The sequence below is a fragment of the Macaca fascicularis genome, chromosome 16, assembly GCF_037993035.2.
Source record: "Macaca fascicularis isolate 582-1 chromosome 16, T2T-MFA8v1.1".
NCBI classification, from domain to species: domain Eukaryota; kingdom Metazoa; phylum Chordata; class Mammalia; order Primates; family Cercopithecidae; genus Macaca; species Macaca fascicularis.
Genome location: NC_088390.1, coordinates 80,936,927 through 80,957,574, shown reverse-complemented (window position 1 = coordinate 80,957,574; position 20,648 = coordinate 80,936,927). Strand labels below are relative to the sequence as shown.

General features: G+C 45.3%; 1 protein-coding gene and 1 long non-coding RNA gene across 5 annotated transcripts; one reads left to right on the top strand and one right to left on the bottom strand.

The window, feature by feature from the left end:
- Positions 1–1,463: 1,463 nt before the first annotated feature.
- On the bottom strand, positions 1,464–13,424 carry LOC123569562 (uncharacterized). Its single transcript, XR_006693380.2, has 3 exons — positions 13,191–13,424; positions 6,896–7,123; positions 1,464–3,692 (listed from the first exon to the last, which is right to left on the bottom strand). It is a non-coding gene; the product is annotated as an uncharacterized lncRNA (long non-coding RNA).
- CD300LD (CD300 molecule like family member d) lies at positions 3,393–20,057 on the top strand. Of its 4 annotated transcripts, XR_006693379.3 has the most exons (5): positions 3,393–3,513; positions 8,782–9,120; positions 15,815–15,908; positions 17,453–17,618; positions 18,227–20,057. XR_006693379.3 is itself a non-coding variant. In XM_005584859.5 (4 exons), the coding sequence occupies exons 1-4, from the start codon at positions 3,474–3,476 to the stop codon at positions 18,336–18,338; spliced, it is 585 nt and encodes a 194-aa protein (XP_005584916.3). In that variant the 5' UTR covers positions 3,393–3,473; the 3' UTR covers positions 18,339–20,057. The 4 variants fall into 4 exon arrangements, 3 of the variants coding, with proteins under 3 accessions (XP_005584916.3, XP_073876425.1, XP_073876424.1); XM_005584859.5 differs by lacking the exon at positions 17,453–17,618; XM_074020324.1 differs by lacking the exons at positions 15,815–15,908; positions 17,453–17,618; positions 18,227–20,057 and adding an exon at positions 13,726–13,948.
- Positions 20,058–20,648: the final 591 nt, after the last annotated feature.

The window sequence follows — 20,648 nt, the reverse complement described above, 5'->3', positions numbered from 1 at the left end:
TGGCTCACACCTATAATCCCAGCACTTTGGGAAGCTAAGGCAGGAGGATCACTTGAGCCCAGGAGATTGAGACTAGCCTGGGCAACAGAGCAAGATCCTTTCTTTACAGAAAAGTGTTTTAAAAAAATTAGCCAGTGCAATGTTGCACGACTGTACTGTCAGCTACTCAGGAGGCTGAGGTAAGAGGATCACTGAAGCTCAGGAGGTGGAGCCTGCGGTTAGCTATGATTGTGTCACTGCACTCCAGCTTGGGCAACAGAGTGAGACCCTGTCTCCAAAACAAAACAGCAACAAACTCACCACCATATTAAAGCAATAGCCAAATTTCCAGCTTCTGTGCCAACAGTGACAGGTTTACTAGAATAGATGAACATAACCTGGTGTGTTGTGTGTGACTGTTGATCTGGCAAAAGCACGCTTTCCACCACCATCAGGAAGGAGGAACAGAGGCAGGTACATTCACTCGGCATGGACAACAGTATACTTTGATAGTCTTGTTCCAGGACTGTGTTAATTTTCTTCTTCTCATAGTATTCTAAGAAACCTGAATCGTCCAGCCATTGCCCAGAACATAAAGGTAGTCCCCCGCGTTTATGACATCATGCGAATTGGACCTGATAACAAGAAGAGGCTAGCAACTGGATGTGCTCCAGAGACTGGGAGATAAACCCTACACTGGTTTAGGGACGTGCCGTGTCAAAAGTTTAGGGTTATGTTGGTCTGGGGCATATTGGGTGTACCCTCAGAATAAAGGGCAGATAAAATAAATTGCATTTTGCAACTCCTGCTTCTAATTGACCCACCTGATAAAGCTCACGGGAGGCTTTGAACTCAGAACCAGCAGGTATGATGCAGAGTGTGGGTCAGAAGTGGGAATGGAGACTGGGGACCCAATTGGAGCTTTGTTCATGGAGCAGTTCCACAAACACATTTTTGTTCTGTTTTGTTTTGTTTTTGAGATGGAGTCTCACTCTGTCACCCCAGCTGAAGTGCAATGGTGTGATCTCGGCTCACTGCAACATCTGCCTCCTGGGTTCTTGTGTTCTCCTGCCTCAGCCTCCCAAGTTGCTGGGATTACAGGCATGCGCCACCATGCTGGGCTAATTTTTGTATTTTTATTAGAGATGGGGTTTCACTATGTTGGCCAGGCTGGTCTTGAACTCCTGACCTCAGGTGATCCACCCACCTCAGCCTCCCAAAGTGCTGGGATTATAGATGCGAGCCACTGTGCCCGGCCAAAAATGTGCATCTTTGCATATACCCCAAATACCTGAGGCAGTGACCCCCAAGCAAAAGAGCAGGAGTTATTTAGTTTAATATAATATCTGGGGAAACCACGGCAGTGAGAATGCTGGAGCTCAACTTCAATCTTCTTCATTCTAGAATTTAGAAGGCCCCTCTCTGCCCACACACCTTAAAATGTAGCTTGTAAGTCAAGAAAGAATCAAGGGTTCAAATAATTTGGCATGATAAATTAGAACTATTCATTTTCTTTTTCTTTTTTATATTTTATTTCAATAGTTTTTGGGGAGCAGGTGGCTTTTGGTTACAAGGATAAGTTCTTTAGCAGTGATTTCTGAGATTTTGGTGCACCTGTCACTGAAGCAGTGTACACTGTACCCAGCATATAGTCTTTTTTCCCTCATTCCCCCCATCCTTTCCCCTAAGTCCCCAGAATTCGTTGTATCATTCTTGTGCCTTTGCATCCTCATAGCTCAGCTCCCACTTATAAGTGAGGACATACAATATTTGGTTTTCCATTCCTGAGTTACTTCACTTAAAATAATGATCTTCAACTCCATCCAAGTTGCTGTGAATGCCATTATTTTGTTCCTTTTTATGGCTGAATACTATTCCATGGTGTATATGTACACCACATTGTCTTTATCCACTCATGGCTTGATGGGCATTTAGGCTGGTTCCTTATGTTTTCAGTTGTAAATTGTGCTGCTGTAAACATGCGTGTACAAGTGTCTTTTTTGGAACTACTTTTTCGCCTAGGCTGGAGAGCAGTGGTGAAATCTCGGCTCACTGCAACCTCCACCTCCTGGGTTCAAGTGATTCTCATGTCTCAGCCTCCTGAGTAGCTGGGATTACAGGCGTGTGCCACTGCCCAGCTAATTTTTGTATTTTTAGTAGAGATGGGATTTCTCCATGTTGGTTGGCCAGGCTGGTCTCGAACTCCTGACCTCAGGTAATCTGCCCACCTTGGCCTCCCAAAGTGCTGGGATTACAGGCGTGAGCCACCAGAGCTATTTTATATATTATTTACTCCTATATACTCTGAAGTCTCAGTTAGCTACACTTTAGCTCGTTCTTGACTATGACTGGATAACCAAGAATTAGCAGACATTTGAGGACGGCTCATCATAAAGAAGCACCAAACAAAACCAAACAACAAAACAAAGACATGACCACAGAGTGGTGGGATACAGTTCAAGGAACAGAAGAGAGTTTGAAAAACATTAGCAATCAAAGAACCAAAAAAACTTTTTGAAATAAAAATCCAGTCTCTAAAATAAATATTTGATCCAAGAATTGGAAGAGAAAGTAAAATCATGAAATAAACAATATAAAAAGCTCCCCAGATGTAGAACAAAGCCCACAGATATGGAAAATATAAAACAGGAGAGACAAAATGAATCAATTCAGGAAGGAAAGGGAGAGGGAGAAGGTGACAGAGAAAGAGGGAAGGGACCGTCTGAAGAAAGTGGGGAGAGACTGGGAAAGTCCGTCTGGGCGTCAGCAGAACAAGTAATTTCCAACAGCAGCCAGGGGAAAGTGTGCAGGGATGGAGAGGATGAAATCAGGGTAAGAGGAAGCTAATGAGAAAAGGCAACTTCTCCATTCCTGACCTTCCCCACTGAGCCCGTCCTTGGCTTCACAGTGGCTTCAGAGTGACTCACGACCCCAGAGGAAGCGGTCCTGGGGGTAGGGGCAGTGGGTCAGACAGCCCAGAGCAGGAAGAGGCAATGAGATGTCTTACAGTGGGGCTGCCTGGAAGGAGCCTGGGGCATGGGCTTTCTCCAGCAAGGCTGGGTGTGAGTGCTGTGCACTGTGGGCTTCCCAAACTGCTCGTCTCCCTGCACTCCTCATGGCCAGCCTTGTCTGTCCTCTCCTCCTGGCAGTAGATCCCACAGCTCCTCAATGCCTGGGTTCCTCCTGGCTCCTCCTGCTCCTTGGCTCCCACATGCACTGCCGTGCAAACCTGAGCAGGCCTGGACCCATTTTCTTTCCTACATGCACAAAAGTTTGGACACACCTTGCAACACACACTGTACCATAGCAAAGAATGACACTTCTTTTCTCCTAATATGTAAAATAGAGAAGTAGCTACAGACATAATAGGAAGTGAGCAAGAAACTTGAAGGAGATTCAAGTAGGTTTGCGGCATTGACTTCCGAGCTTGGATTCAAGTGTCTGAAGGGCGCCAGACACCTGTGATCACCCAGGAGAGGAGAGGAGACAGTACCATGTGGCTGTCCCAGGCTCTGCTGCTTCTCATCCTCGCAGGTGAGTGTGGCTGGAGCTTTAAGGTGCTGGAATGACAGAGGCTGGGCTGGAGACAGAGATGCTCTGTTCTTAGGAAGGAGACACGTCAGGGAAAATGACAGCGCCAATTCATCCATCCCTGCCCATATTCATTAAATAGCAGTCAAGTTTTTGTTATCTGACAGGTTCTGTGTTAGATGCTGCAGAAACAAAGACAAAACAAAACAAGAATAGCTTCTTGTTGGAACTTTCATAGCGCGGTTTTGTGTGGAGATATGTTTTCAGTTCTCTTGGGTATATATCTAAGGGTATAATTACTGAATCCTATGTTAACTCTATGTTTAACTTTTTGAGGAATCATCAAACATTTTTTCCCAAAGATTTATATTTGAGTACAGCTTTGGCTGTCATGTCAACAAATTTTGATATGCAGTGTTTTCATTTCTGTTAAAATGTAACAAATCTATGTGCTTCTCATATGATCTATACTCAGATCAAGCTTTGTAAGAAAATGTTTCCTTCCAATCTCAAATTTATTTTCTTTTAAAGTTGATTATTATTACTATTACTATTTGTAGAGATGAGGACTCACTTTCATGAACCTTAGGGTTCTCAACCCTGACCCTTCTATATAAACAGATGAATGAACAGATATGAATGAAGGAAGGAACTAATGAATGAGTCCATTCTTGAAGAACTTTTAAAGAGCACGGATACTCGGGTTCTGGCTCAGACCCACTCAGTCAGTCATGGCGGGCTCAAGCATCTGGATGGTTTAGACGCCTCCATACATGGTCTTGACTGGTTCTTAGCCACGGCTGAGAGACTTCCTCTAAAGAGCTCAGAGTATAAAGAGGAAGACAGGCAGCTAGACAGTGCGTAATCGTTATCTGAGAAGGAGTCTTGCTCTGTTGCACAGGCTGGAGTGCAGTGGCGCAATATCGGCTCACTGCAACCTCTGCCTCCCAGGTTCAAGCAATTCTCCTGCCTCAGCCTCCCAAGTAGCTGGGATTACAGGTGTGCACCACCACGCCCGGATAACTTTTTTGTATTTTTAGTAGAGACGGGGTTTCACCATATTGGCCTGCCTGGTCTTGGCTCCTTGACCTCGTAATCCGCCCACCTTGGCCTCCCAAAGTACTGGGATTACATGTGTGAGCCACTGTGCCTGGCCAGATTTCCATTTTTTAATGCTCTGGAATTAGAACATAAAGGATTTTTTTTCCCTTAGAATCTTGCAAAATTACCTATAAGGCTATCTGACAACAGAGCCTTGATCTAGGGTAAATTCTTTGAATAGTTTGGATTCCCCCCACCCCCACCATGATTATTATCTATTCAGGGTTTTTTTTGCTTGTTTTTGAATAAATTATATCATTTCCACCCCCCCCACCAAGAAAGCTAACAATATTATTAAGTATATATTAGCATAAAGTTCTGTAGTTATAAAGCATCCTTTTATAATTTAAAATTTTAATACATGTTGTAATATACAGTCAGCCCTACATATATATCCATGGGTTCCTCATCTGTCAATTTAACCAACTACAGGTGGAAAATATTTGGAAAAGAAAACCCTCTACCTGCGCTGAACATGTACAGACTTTTTCTTTTCATTATTCCCTGAACAGTACAGTCTAACAACTATGTGTAACGTAGCAATTACATTGCATTAGAATTATAAATAATCTAGAGAGATTTAAAGTGTATGGGAGGATGTGTGTAGGTTATATGTAAATATCATGGCATTTTATATCAAGGACTTGAGCATCTGTAGATTTTCATAGCCACAGGGTCCTGGAACCAATCCCCTCTGGATATCGAGGAATGACGGTGCTCATTTTGATTACATGTGCCACAAGATTTTCCACGTTATTGTCGCTTCTCCTTTTCCCACATCCTCTTTTCTCCTACATTGAACTAGTCAGTTTTGAGATCTGGTTGGTTAATGTTAACTGATTTTATTATCTAATTATTCATTTCTTATAGATGTAATTTCTTCTTATTTCCTTGGGATTAGCACTTGTTATCTTTAATAAATGAAATATTGTGATTATTTTTCTTTCTAAATTAATTAAATTATGTTAAGACTAAGAATTTAGTTTTGTCCAATTGAGATATAATTCATACACCATAAAATTTACTCACAGTGTATAACTCGGTGGCTTTTGGTACATTCACAAAGTTGTACAAAGATCACCTCTATCTAATTCCAGAACATTTTCCTCACCTCAAAAAGAAACCCCATACACATTAGCAGTTAACCCCTTCCCCAGCCCTTGGCATCCACTAATCTACTTTCTTGTCTCTAGGAATCTGCCTGTTCTGGACATTTCATATGAATGGAATCATATAACATGTGACATTCCATGTCTGGCTTCTTTCACTTAGCATGATGTTTCAAGGTTCCTCAGTGTTGTAGCACAAATCAGAGCTTCATTCTTTTTCATGGCTGCATAATATTTCACAGTGGATATACCACATTTGGTTTCTCCAGTCATTTGTTAATGAACCTTAGGGTTGTTTCCACCTTTTAAACATTGTTAGGAATAATGTTATGAGCTTTCATAGCATGGTTTTGTGTGGAGATATGTTTTCAGTTCTTTTGGGTATATATCTAGGGGTATAATTGCTGAATCCTATGTTAACTCTATGTTTAAGTTTTTGAGGAATCATCAAACATTTTTTTCCAAGGATTTATATTTGAGTACAGCTTTGGCTGTCATGTCAACAAATTTTGATATGCAGTGTTTTCATTTCTGCTAAAATGTAACAAATCTATGTACTTCTTATATTATCTACACTCAGATCAAGCTTTGTAAGAAAAATTTTCCTTCCAATCTTGAATTTATTTTCTTTTAAAGTCAATTATTATTATTATTATTATTATTATTTTGTAGAGATGAGGACTCACTTTAATGCCCAGGCTGGTCTCAAACTCCTGGGCTCAAGTGATCCTCCCACTTTGGCCTCCCAAAGTGTGGGGATTATAGGTGTGAGCCACCATGCCTGGCTTCAAATTTATTTTCTGTAAAAAATTTTCAGATGTATTCTGCTTCCTTTCCTTCCTTCTGAGACAGGGTTTGCTCTGTCACCCAGTCTGGAGTACAGTGCTGGGATCAGGGTTCATTGCAGCCTTGACCTCCCAGGCTCAAGCCATCCTCCCACCTTAACCTCCTAAGTAAGTAGCTAGAACTACAGGCATACAGTGCAACACCCAGCTAATATTTATTTATTTATTTATTTAGTCTCGCTATGTTTCCAGGCCTGCTTTCAAGCTCCAGGGCTCAAGCGATTCTCCTGCCTCAGCCTCCCAAAGTGCTGAAATTACAGGTGTGAGCTACCACACCCAGCTCTTATTTCCTATATAACTTCCAGATGTATTTTTTCTTTAAATATTTACCTTAATTGTTGTTTTTCCATTCTGATGCAGAACTTTTTTCAGAGTGAACAAATGAAGCCCCCAAATCCATCTTTCCCCAGGAGGTTGTGTGTAGTTTCTTAGTTCCCTTCGGATGCCATAGAAAGCAGATTTGGGCATGGAGTCCAATTTCTGTTCCAGGAATTCCTCGGGTTGTGCAGCTCTGCCTGTTTGTGGTGAAACTGTCTTCCACTCCTACCATGGTGAACCCTGGTTTTTCAAGACATTCCAATGAAGTCTAAAGTTTTCATTCCTCCAGGGGTAATAATAATAATAACAAACATAATACAGTAACATAGAGGTAGATGCCATTATTATTCCCACTTATAGGAAACGAAGGCACAGTGTGTTAGTCCATTTTCACGCTGTTGATAAAGACATACCCGAGGTTGGGTAAATTATAAAGAAAAAGAGGTTTAATGGACTCACAGTTCCACATGACTGGGGAGGCTTCACAGTCATGGTGGAAGGTGAAAGGCACGTCTTACATGGCAGCAGGCAAGAGAGAGAATAAGAGCCAAGCAAAAGGGGTTTCCCTTTATATAACCATCAGATCTCGTGAGATGTATTCACTACCATGAGAACAGTGTGGGGAAAACCACCCCATGATTCAATTATCTCCCACCGGGTCCCCCCAGCAACACGTGGGAATTATGGAAGCTACAATTCAAGATGAGATTTGGGTGAGGACATAGCCAAACCATATCACACAGAGAGGTTAATTTGCCCAGGTTCACAAAACTTGTAAGTGGTAGAGCCAGGATTCAAACCCAAGCCCTCTGGCACAGCCTGAGCTCTTAACCATGACCTTGGGTGTCTCTTGGCGTTTCAGAGACAACTTCTCTCCTTCCATGGGAATTGCTCCCAGGGCTTCTTCAAGTGCTCCAATGTGCTTCTAGTTCGATCTCAAGTGTATGCTGCAGTAATCACAGCTACGCTTTATTACCGGTGCACAAATAATCAAAATCAATCGTTTCTTTAGCTGGGTCTCCCTTTAGGTCAGTTGAATTTAAAGATTTTCTGACAAAGGTCTCACTTAAGGTATTTCCACTGTTTTGAATTGTTTTCAAGTGAAAGATTAGGCTGACAAGTTCATGCAGACTAGTCTTGTCCTGGAGCAAATTGTTTGAAAAGTGGAGCTAATTAGGTATGCCCCATCCCTCACCCTTTAGCTGACTTGAATCATGTCCATTATGTTTAGAGAAGAACTTATAAGATGCAGGAGAGTGTGGAATGGGTGCCGCTCTGTTTATACCTAACCTTTACTTGCGTTTATCTAAGTTAGCTTTTCCTAGGAATTTTGGAACTGGAATTTATAACAATGTATGGCGAAATGGAGATCTGTGTGATGTGGATCCCATAGCACATACAGACCAGTTGGTATCACTATTTGGTCAATTTCAAAGGGATTCATTCAGGGTGATTAACTACAGCAGAGCCACCAGAAACCATCAGAATCACCAGGAATAGCCAATCGTCAAGGCAGCAATCATTCTCCTGGAAAAGGGTCTTCTGCAATTTCCTCCCCATCAGACCAGTATAACACAAAGACGGTTGCAAAAGAGCGTTCCTTGGAATACAATGATTTGTTGGCCATAGGGAGAGGGAGAGGGGTGAACTGCAGGAAGCTATTATTGCTCAGTGTCAACATTTGTGTTTCGTTGGGGATCTGCAATTGTGCTCTTCAGTGATTTTCCTGGTGACTTTGACCCAGTGGAATTTTGAAGGACAAAGATTTGTCTTGTGGAAAATGTATTCCTTCCTTGACTGTTATGAGGCAGTTGGATTTGGCCACTACTCCCAATGCAGGAGGCTGTGGCCCTGCCCTTGGGGTGGGAGGTGACGGCACATGAATTTGTGTTTTCCAGGCTACTCCATTGCCACTGAAATCACTGGTCCAACAACAGTGAATGGCTTGGAGTGGGGCTCGTTGACCGTGCAGTGTGCTTACGGCTCAGGCTGGGAAACTTACTTGAAGTGGTGGTGTCGAGGAGCTGATTGGAATGGCTGTAACATCCTTGTTAGAACAAATGGATCAGAGCAGGAGGTGAAGAAGAATCGGGTGTCCATCAGGGACAATCAGAAAAACCGCATATTCACCGTGACCATGGAGAATCTTAAAAGAGATGATGCTGACAGTTATTGGTGTGGGATTGAGAAAACTGGAATTGATCTTGGGGTCAACGTTCAAGTGACCATTAAGCCAGGTAAGAGGAAGTGTATATATGTGTGTGTCACTCAGGTCCTGCTCTGTCCTGGTCCCTGAGGTCCCACTTGAGTAAATTAACTGTCACTCAGAGTCACCTATGACAGAGGGTGGCTGAGTCCTGAGGTCTTGCTATGGTTTGAATATTTGTCCCCCCAAAAACTCGTGTTGAAACTTAATCCCCAATGTGGCAGTATTGATAGACGAGGCCTTTAAAAGGTGACTGGGTCATGGGGGTAGAGTTCCCATGAATGAATTAATCCATTCGTGGATTAAAGAATGAATGAGTTATCATGGGAATGGAACTGGTGGCTTTATAAGAAAAGGCAGACAGACCTGACCTAGCACACTCAGTTCCATCACCACGAGATGCCTTGAACCACCTTGGGACTCTGCAGAGTCCCTACCATCAAGAAGGCCCTCCCAAGATGTGGCTCCTCAACCTCGGCCATCTTAGCCTTCATAACTGTAAGAAACAAATTCCTTTTCTTTATAAATTACTCAATTCCAGATATTCTGTTATAACCAAGAAAAAGTAGACTAAGACAGGTCTCATAGGACCCTGAAGGACCGCTTGGGATTGAGGGGATCTCTTCAATGCCCCCATGGCTCCCAGGGCTCCCTCCAGGATGGGATTAAGCCTTTCTAGGCACATTTTGTTTTTCTCTGAACAGCTCAGTGTCCGAGTCTGTTGCCCACAGATGACAGGGTGATGGTTCCAGTTTCAGCCCATGGGCCAAAGGGACCCCTTTCCCTGGTAACCAGAGACCCCAGTCGTTGCCAGTGCCTTCTTGGAACTTCTTTATAGCACTAAGTGCCTGTGTCAGAAAAGGAGAAGGGCCTCAAGTCAATGGCCTTAGCTTAAGAAACAAGGGAAAAAAAAAGATTAAAGTAAACTCAAAGCAAAGACCAGAACACAGATAATATTAAGACCACAGTGAAAAATTAATGAAATCGCAAACAAAAGTAATGGGGAAAAAATGAAATGAGATACATCTCACACATTGTGAGAACATCAAAAACACTGTTAAACTTCTAGCTAGACTGATCAGGAAAAACAAGAGAGAAGACATCAATTATTAACATCAGAAATGAGAGAGGTAGCATTACAACAGATTTTACAGCTACTAAAAGAATAATAAAGGAATATGTGTCGTAAACAACTTTTATGTCAATATATTCAACAAGTTAAATGAAATGGAAAAACATCCTTGAAAGGTGCAAACTACCAGTCACAAGAAGAAATAGATAACTAGAATAGCTCTGTATCTATTAATGAAATAGAATTTGTCATTTGCAGTCTTTTCACAAAGAAAATGTCAGACTCAGATGGCCCTTTGGTGAGTTCAGGACCAGATAATATCAATTCTTTTTTTTTTTTTTTTTGAGATGGAGTTTCGCTCTTGTTGCCCAGGCTGCAGGCTGGAGCGCAATGGCAAGATCTCGGCTCACCACAACTTCCACCTCCTGGGTTCAAGAGATTCTCTTGCCTCAGCCTCCTGAGTAGCTGGGATTATAGGCATGCACCACCACGCCTGGCTAATTTTGTATTGTTAGTAGAGATGGGGTTTCTCCATGTTGGACAGGCTGGTCTCGAACTCCCGACCTCCATGGAGAAGGGTGTAACTTGCAGGAAATAAGCAGTAGCTGAGCAATACATTCTCCTGGTTCAAAACCCCAAAGATCTTGCGACATTACCGCTACTTGAATTTCTCCTCCATAACTCCTGGGACTATAGTAATGCCCTGTAAATTAAGACAGCTTTTACCCAAAATTAATCCCATATATCCTGTTGGCAAAGGTCCCCAAATACCAGTGGGAAGGTTGGTGGGTTTGTCTCCTCCCACTAACGTTACCTGTTCTCTGACTGGGAGATCGAATCCTGCGCTTCAGGGTGTTCCTGGGGAGTGGGAATCAATGTGCCTCTGGCAACCCATCCCTGAGACGGGGCTGTGGGCTGGATGGGGAATGCCTCCATTATTTGTGGGGCCCGGGTCCAGGTCTCCTTCTCGTTTCCCCACAAGGGGTGCCATTCTGATGAAATTTTGAGTGGCATTGACTAGCCCAATGATTTCCTTTATTGCAGTGATAGCAAAATCCTCGTGTTTTTTTCTGTTGGGGGGTGCAGGGAACTGTATTATAAGATCCCTTCTGCCCCGTCTCTACTAAAAATACAAAAAATTAGCCGGGCGTGGTGGCGGCGCCTGTAGTCCCAGTTGCTCGGGAGGCTGAGGCAGGAGAATGGCGGGAACCCGGGAGGCGGGGCTTGCGGTGAGCCGAGATCACTCCACTGCACTCCAGCCTGGGCGGCAGAGCGAGACTCCGTTTCAAAAAAAAAAAAAAAAAAGATCCCTTCTGCCCAGAGGTCTGACGGTGTTCTTTTTTGAAGTGTCCGATTTTTCCACAATTATAACATTTTTCCATTTTAGGATTCACCCCTTGGCCCTTTTTAGATTTGTCCACTACTAAATTAGCCGTTGCTTGAGCCAACACTGTAGAGCAATAAGGCTCAGTTCCCACATCTCGACAAGCTTTGAGAAAATTTCCCAAGTTTTTTGTACATCTCACAGGTGCCAGTGCACATCTACAATCTGCATTTGCATTCTCAAAAGCTAGAGTTAAGGTTAGCATTTCTGCAGCCACAGTATGAGGAATCTGATGCTTCACTGCCTCTTGCAAGAAAATATGCATAAGCCACCCTTGCATGATATGTAAAAAAGATTGTACTGGGTGGGACCCCTTCCTCAGGAATTGTGGCCCAGGCACGTTTAGCAGCCAAGGCACACCGCTTGTAAGCAGCGTCTGGGAGTGCCGTTTGATGTTCCAGATCTTATTAAGGACCGTTATCCAATAGCATATCCTCTGTAATGTCTCTGTGTCCAGCAGCACGATTCTGTCTAGCCTGGTGTGCACACAGTTCTTGCCAATTTAAACTCCATGTCAGGTATGCACTAGCAGACAAACGAGTGCGAGCCAAATGCTTTACATCAAAGGGTGGAAGGTGCATAGCGTCAAATATAGATTCTAGCAATCCTAAAGTAAATGGGCTTTGTACTCCATTATTTTTTTTTTATTATTATTTTTTTTTGAGACGGAGTCTCGCTCTGTCACCCAGGCTGGAGTGCAGTGGCCGGATCTCAGCTCACTGCAAGCTCCGCCTCCCGGGTTCACGCCATTCTCCTGCCTCAGCCTCCCCAGTAGCTGGGACTACAGGCGCCCGCCACCTCGCCCGGCTAAGTTTTTTTTTTTTTTGTATTTTTAGTAGAGACGGGGTTTCACTGTGTTAGCCAGGATGGTCTCGATCTCCTGACCTCGTGATCCGCCCGTCTCGGCCTCCCAAAGTGCTGGGATTACAGGCTTGAGCCACTGCGCCCGGCTGTACTCCATTATTAACTACACTAGCTTTCAATTCCTTCAGCAACTTAAACTGTAGTGGGGTGTGTTCATGAATAAACTGCTGCGGATTATTTGGATCGGGCCTTATGGAAATAGGAAAAGTGCAGGGTCCTAAGGGCTCTCCAGCTATAGCAGCAGAGCATAAAATTCTTTGTACTGGGGTCTCTATTTCTGCTACTGAAGGAGGTGGTACAGATATTTCTGCTACTGGAGGGCGCGACACAGGCCAATTTTCATCCTCCTGCTGTTTATTATTTTTAATTGGTACTGTGGGTGAGACAAAAGATTCTTTCAGATTTTTAGACTCAGAAAATGATTTCTGCTGTCTAGCAGAATAAGAAGGAGATAATGGCAGGAGGACTGTATGGATAAAACTCCAAGCAGAAAAAACAGAAAGATCAACTTTAAGACCTTTTTGGTGAGCCCGTTTTAATCCTTCTCCTACTCTGTCCCAGATTTCTACATTGAGACTGCCTGTCTGTGGAAACCATGGGTTATGTGTAGCGACCTTCTTCAGCATCTTAGTAAATGTTTGAGAACTAACCTGAGCACCAGATTATTTAAGTAAAACTTTAAGCAAATGCACATAATGTTGCACCTCAATAGACAAATTCTGCCCCATGTTACCCTGATTCAGAAAACTTCCCATTCCCAGTACCTCTCTAGGCCACTGACCTTATATTGGCTGCTGGCTGACTTGTGCCGGGGTTTCTCATTCGTCTTGTCAGTTTCTCTTTCTCTGCTCCAGCAGAACTTCTTTGCTCACGTTCCTGTCCCGGCCACCACTTGTCGCTGATGGTTGCTACAGGATTGAACAAAGGGGGATGAATGCAGAAATGAAGACAAAGACAAAGAGATCTGTTTTGAAGAAGGGGTCAGGGAGCTCCTTGCTTCTAGTGAACGAGGGCCCTGAGCTTCTACAGCCCTTCGTATTTATTAGGTAGAAAGAGCAGGGAGGGAGAGGTAATGGTTGGTCAGCTGCTTGATTTATCACAGGTTCACATAATTGCTTTCTTTGTACAACAGTTTTCAGGTGTTCATATAGATAATCACAAGGAACACTGCACTTTGGGTGTGACTGCCCTCAGCTCCCCGTCTGGCAACAGACACAGTTGCCGTTTTCCAACATCCTGCTTTCAAAAGAAGAGTTTTCTGTTCGCTCACATAGCCTCCAGTGATATAATGAGTTGGTCATGACTTATTCTTTCAGCCTGTAACAAAAGTTAACATTAGTGACCTTGACACCAAGTGTTGGAGACACTCTAGAGCACCTGGAGCCTCACACCCTGCAGGTGGGAATGCACATGATACAACCACCTGGGAAAAGAGTTTGCAGTTTCTTCAGACATGGAACGTATGCCTGCCGGAGATGATCCAGCCCCTCATTTCTTCCATATTGAGTCAAAATGATAATAAAGTTTTATGTTCACACAGAGGCTTGTATGTGAACATTCATAGCAGCTTTATTTGTAATAGCAAAAAACTGGAAACAATTCAAGTGAGTGGAATTTTTTTAAAAAATGTGACATATGGGCTGGGCATGGCAGCTCACATCTGTAATCCCAGCACTTTGGGAGGCCGAGGCAGGTGGATCGCTTGAGGCCAGGAGTTTGAGATCAGCCTGGACAACATGACAAAACCCTGTCTCTACTAAAAATTAAAATGAAACTAGCTGGCTGTGATGGCACTCACCTGTAGTCCCAGCTACTTGGGAGGCTGAGGCAGAGAATTGCTTGAACCTGGGAGGTGGAGGTTGCAGTGAGCCAAGGTCATGCCACTGCACTGCAGCCTGAGCGACAGAGAGAGACTCTGTCTCAAAACAAAACAACAACAAAACAAACAACAACAAAAAAAGTGAACTACCCATACAATAGAATACAACTTGCGATAAAAGGGAATATTCTACTGATATACCAAAGATAACATAGTTATGCTGAATGAAAGAAACCAGCTCAAAAACTTGATTTACACTGTAGGATTCCATTTATATTAGATTCTGCAAAATGCAAACTCATTGATAGTAAGAGAAAATGGATCAGTGCTATCATCCCTTAGCTAAGGCTGTCACAACAAAATACCACAGACTGGGTGGCATAAACAACAGAAATGTATTTCTCATAGTTCTGGAGGCTGGAAGTCCAAGAGCAAGATGCTGGCAGGTTCAGTTGAGCCTGAAGCCTCCCTCCCTGGCTTGCAGGTGGCTGCCTTCTTGCTACCCCTTCCTGAGGTTGCCCCTCTGTGCTCGCACGCCCTGGTGTCTCCCCACATGTTCTCATCTCCTCTTCAGAGAAGGACACCAGTCAGATGGCATTAGGACTTACCCTAACAGACTCATTTTAATTGCCTCTTGAAAGGTTTTAGCTCCAAATACAGTGACATTTTGAGGTACTGGAGACTAGGGTATCAACGTATAATTTTTAGGGGACCACTGTTCAATCCCTAACACCTGGGGACAGAGTAAGGAGGAGGGCGGTCTTGGGGATTATGAATATGCTCACAGTCCTGACCACGGTGGTGGTGTTACCAGGTATACACATACATCAGTTTAACATATCGTTCTCTTTAAATATTTACAGTTTATTATGTGTGAGTTATACCTTGATTTAATCGCAGGAAAATGATATTAAAAAAAAGACAAATATGATGCTATGATCTCTTATTTTTAGACTGCTATAGAAGCAAACTTTGAATATCAAAACTCACTACACACACTGTCAGCGTGAGTAGGGTGTGGTGCAGCAGGAACTGGCACACAGCGGAGGCTGGGATGCATCTAATACAGCCAGACTTCAACGGGGATAGGGAGGGTGAGATCTCAAAGCTGCTGCAAGACAGGAAAGGGCCAGAGAGGGAAGAGCGGAGGTGGAGGGCGCTGGGCCTGGCTGCAGAGAGCCAGGAATCCCGGGATCCCCAGAGGTGGCTCAGCGAGAGGGCCACAAGCCCAGCAGCCGAATCACTACAGAACAGGCCGTAAGGAGTTCACCTCGGCTGTGGCTGAGACTCAGAAAAGAGCTAGCCTAGCCCTAGGAGAGCAGAGCGCTGTCGAGTGTGCTAAGCTGTGCCATGCAACTGGTGATTGCAAATTCCCTCCTTAGTCTGCTCCTCAGAATTTCTCACATGGTAATACTTCAGTAACTTCTCTTTAGAAAATAATTCATGTAATATTTTGGATACTGACCAGAGAGTCTTGGACCCCAAGGCAGAGGCTCCTTAATTCCTAGGTGGAGAAGTCTTAGGGCCACAGCCAGAGCTGGGCCATCCATGGAAGGGGTGAACCGTGTTCTGCTTTGTATGTTTAGACACACAAACTCCAGTCCTGGAATGGACAACTGCAACAGCAAGCCTGGCTTTCACACCTGCAGCCACCCAGAAGACCAGCAGCCCCCTCACCAGGTAGGTGGAGCCAGGTCCCACCACTTTCCCACAGGTCTGGCCCCATGGCCTCTCCTCTAACAGGGTTTGCCAGATACAACAACAGCAGGCCCAGTTAAACTGCAAGTTCAGACAAACAACAAAACATTTTTTAGCATAAGTATATCCCAACTATTTCATGGGCTATACTTATACTAAAAAAGCATATGTTGTTTATCTGAACTTCAAATTTAACTAAACATTCTATGCTTTTATTTGTTAACTCTGATAACCCTGTCTTCTGGGGGTACTCAGGCTGAAACCCCCATAGGCCCCCCGCTGTTGCATCTTTGTATCAGTAAAGTCACTGCAAACCTCAGGTGGGCTGCCCCAACCTCAGTTTACCTTTGAGGAAAATAAGATTTCCCATGTAAGCGTTGGCAACATGAAGGCAAACTCTGCAACACAGGTATGAGCCACCACACGACTAAGGGTGGCAGGAGAGGGGCCTGAACATGCCCTACCCACCTCCTGGGGTCAAGAGGGCATATCGAGGTTTGATCTCTAGTGGGTTAGGAGAGACACCTCTGTCATCTGCTCCTAGTTTCTGCCCAAGAACAAATATTGTTCCAGCCTCCCTCTCCCCAGGCACCAGAGTAGGGGAGTGGAAAATGCTAGAGGGAAAGGGGGAAGCTGGAAGTTCAGTGTTCTCGCCCTCCCAAGCTGGAAGAGGGGTCTGGAGGATTAGTCTGATGCTCACCAACCTTGGAGGTGTCCAGAGGAGTCCCCAGAGGTTGGCACCTGTGAGCTAGCTATTGGGTTCCATCACGGCCTGCTGTGGTCAAGTCCCCCAGGTCAAGGCTGAAGCCCAAACCACAGACCCTCCTGCTCCTGCTAGAGCGCAGCGCAGAGGCCTGTGTCTCTGGCTCAGTCCTCCTGGAACTCAAGGCCTGCCAGTTCCCTCTGCAGTTCAACTCTGGTTTTTTTTTTTTTTTTCGTTCACTCGATCTTGAGTTCTGCGAATGTGTCTGCAGAGCTCCACCCGCGGAGCTGGCTTTAGGACTCCTTGACTGTTTCTTTTTTGTTTTTTTCCTCCTCCATGCTTTTGTGCAAACTGATGGGATTTTAGCTGTCAGGGGACAGAGGACAAGGGACTCCAGAGGTGTAGTGGGAGAGCCCCAAGATTGAAGAAGCTGGGAAGGACCTTTGGGGGCATTTTGACCTGTGGCCTGCTGTGTAGTCCCTCCTCCATCTCCCCCAAATACCCTCAGTCCCATCTGAGGGCTCATCCAGCATTCTGGGGTAGGATATAATTTTGATTTTTCTCTTTCTTTCCTTCTTTCTTTCTTTCTTTCTTCCTTCCTTCCTTCCTTCCTTCCTTCCTTCCTTCCTTCCTTCCTTCCTTTCTTTCCTTCCTTCCTTCTTTCTTCTTCCTTCTTCCTTCTTTCTCCTTCCTTCCTTCCTTCCTTCCTTCCTTCCTTCCTTCCTTCCTTCCTTCCTTCCTTCCCTCCTTCCCTCCTTCCCTCCTTCCCTCCTTCCCTCCTTCCCTTCTTTCTTTCTTTTCTTTCTCTTTTTTTTTTTTTCAGAGATGAGGCCTCACTAGGTTGCCCAGGCTGGTCCTGAACTCTTGGGTTCAAGCAATCCGCCTGCTTTGGCCTCCCAAAGTGCTGGGATTACAAGTGCGAGCCACCACTCCTGGTCTGATTTTTAAAATTTATCCGTGAGCTGAGAGTGGCCTCAAGTTGTGCTGAGGTGAAAGAAACAAGTTGGGAGGTCAAGACCCTGGGAAGTGGGTGGAGGATGGTGAGGGGGTGGAATTGATGGTCAATAAGGTTCCGGGCCTTACACACCCATAGAAAGTAACAGGGAACATAAGGAACCCCAGGGTCAGGTGCAGGTCCACAGGCAGAGAGTCAGAGCAAGGTCAACCTCCAAGGCCTTCAAGGATAAGACGTCAGATCTGACACCTGAAAGGTGGGTAGCATTTGCACAGGTAGCGATGAGGGTGGGGAGGCCCTCTGGGTGCAGAATGCAGCAGAAGCCGAGGTAAGAAGAGACAGGGAATGCTAAACCCCTTTAAGATAGGTGAGGAGGAGTTATGGGAGACCAGCCAAAAAGGCTGGATGGGAGTTGGCAGACAGGACCTTGAATGCCAGGCTGAGTTGACTGGGGGTGTAGGGAGGACTGGAGGCCTCGCTGGTGAGCAGCATGACTGTACACTGCCAAGGGGGCTGTCCTGGCTGGGGTTCCAGGCTTGCCCTCACATAGACATTGGAAGCTAGGATCTGGGCATAGAGTTAAGAAGACCTGAGACCTCTGACCCAGGACGCAGCTCATTTCCTGTCACCATGTTCCCACAGGTCCCTGCTCAGCAGCACCCACTTCCTGTTCCTGTTACTCCTGGAGCTGCCTCTGCTCCTGGGCATGCTGGGAGCCATTCTCTGGGTGAACAGGCCACAAAGAAGGTCTTGAGGGAGGAAGAATCAGCCCGATGATGAGAGTCCCAATGCCCACTGACATCCTGTCCAGGGAGAAGGGCCCTCCCACAGAAGAAAGAACCCTTTCTTTCCTTTTCTTTTCTTTTCTCTCTTCTCTTCTCTTCTTTTCTTTTCTTTCTTTTTTTAAAATTTCTTTTTTTATTTTCTTTCTAGAGATGGGGTCTTGCTCCGTCACCCAGGCTGGAGTGCAATGGTGTGATCTCTGTTTACTGCAACTTTCCCCTCCAGGCTCAAGCGATCCTCCTGCCTCAGCCTCCAGAGTAGCTGGGGTTACAGGCACATGCTGCCACGCCCAGCTAATTAAAAAATTTTTTTTGTAGAGACAGGCTTCCACCATGTTGCCCAGGCTGGTCTCGAACTCCTGACCTCAAGAGATCTGCCTGCTTCCCAAAGTGCTGGGATTACAGGTGTGAGCCACCACACCTGGCAGAGAAACAACATTTCTTTGGAGAAGTGACTGGTTCTAGAGGCAGTGCTGGCCCCAGCTTCAGGGAACAGCCCCCTAGTCCCTTATCTCCTGCAGCCGTGCCACCTGGGGCTATTCCCTTCTCTGCACAGTCCCTAGGGCCCGACAGAGCCCTTCTTCCTTCTGAGGCCTCCAACACAGAAGAAAACACAAGAAGAATGCGTTTTCCCCTGAGGCGCCTGTGCCACAGTGGATGTTCGTGATCTCAAGTCTGTGAGCCACCTGCAATGTTAACGGACCTGTCTTTGCATTCCGTGGGGTTCAAGGCTCCAGTCAATAATGGGTTTCAAAATCCTAAACCCATGAAAACAGAAAAACGGAACCAAACTCTGGTAATGGGCCAACTTAAGGAAAGACGAGTACAGAAGAGAGCAGAGGTTTCCAGGCCGCTGTGCCCGCTGCTCTCCTGTCACTTGTGGGGAAGGGAAGTCGGGAGCTTCCTGGACGAGCATGACTGAAGATGTTGGGACATCACAGCCACCTTTCGTCACTGTAACACTTTCTATTTGTGTCGATTGTTACGTTTTCTTACCTCTTTTAAGAGCATTGCAGTTGGCTGCTACTCTCAATTTGAGGTATATGGGGAGATCGCCCATACATTTTGGGGACTGTGACATAATCCACAAACTAGATGCCAGAGCTAGAACTGTGAGCTGGGGTTGGCAGGTTCTTCAGTACCGCCTGCCTGGGTCCCTGGGGTGGTGCTCAGTCTTGGACTCTAATTACTGAGCCCCCTGCCCAGAGGGACCATCTGGTGGTTAGGACAGAGGTTAAATAACAGAAATTCCCTTCTGGGAACATGAACCAGGATCACCCAGCTGCCCTCTGTCAGGTCAATCTCTGTACCCAAGTGAGACTCTTATTCGCTCCCCACCGTCATTCATTCGAAAAGGCCGGGCGCGGTGGCTCACTCCTGTAATCCAGCACTTTGGGAGGCCGAGGTAGGTGGATCACTTGAGGCCAGGAGTTCGAGACCAACCTGGCCAACATGGTGAAACCCCATCTCTACTAAAAGTACAAAAATCAGCTGGGTATGGTGGTGCACACCTATAATCCCAGCTACTTGGGAGGCTGAGACATGAGAATCTCTTGAGCCTGGGAGGTGGAGGTTGCAGTGAGTTGAGATTGCACCACTGCACTCCAGCTTGGGTGACAGAGGGAGACTCTGTCTTAAAAATATGTATAAATAAAAATAAAAAATAAACAAAAACATGTATTGAACATCCACTAAGTACTAGGCACTGTTCAAGTATGGGTATCACCGAAATAAAGAAAAAGACCTGGGTAAATGCCGTGAAGGCGCTCTACAGGCTCAAAGATAAAGGATCACTTGGCTAGAAAATGATGAAATCACGGTTATTTTCCAGACTCCCCCACCCCCAACCTCACCCTTCATGAGCTCTGCCATTCCTCTCTGGGCTGACCCATGTCCTGTCTGCTGCCCAGGCTCTGACCAGCGCTGCCCCCAGTCCCCACGCAGCGTGGACATCCCACCAACTCGTAACACTCTCTGAGCGTCCATGTTTGCATCTCGTTTTCAACAACATATTGAATCTTTCTATTGACTCTCTGCAGCAAAATATGAGGAATTCTGTATCTTCCTCTTTTCCCACCATCCCCTTACCCGTACTAATGTTGTCGGTATGGTGGTGTTTGTATTGATATTTGAGTTTTTTTGTTTGTTTGTTTTTGAGATGGAGCCTTGTTTCGTCGTCCAGGTGGGAGTGCAGTGGCACAATCTCGGCTCACTGTAACCTCCGCATCCCAGCTTCAAGCAATTCTCCTGCTTCAGCTTCCCGAGTAGCTGGGACTACAGGC

Excerpts from the sequence above, each read along its gene's own strand:
- CD300LD (XM_005584859.5), top strand. The coding sequence starts at position 3,474 with ATGTGGCTGTCCCAGGCTCTGCTGCTTCTCATCCTCGCAG. Across the intron at positions 3,514-8,781 it reads GCTGCTTCTCATCCTCGCAG|GCTACTCCATTGCCACTGAA; the intron begins GTGAGTGTGGCT and ends TGTGTTTTCCAG. Across the intron at positions 15,909-18,226 it reads ACCAGCAGCCCCCTCACCAG|GTCCCTGCTCAGCAGCACCC; the intron begins GTAGGTGGAGCC and ends ATGTTCCCACAG.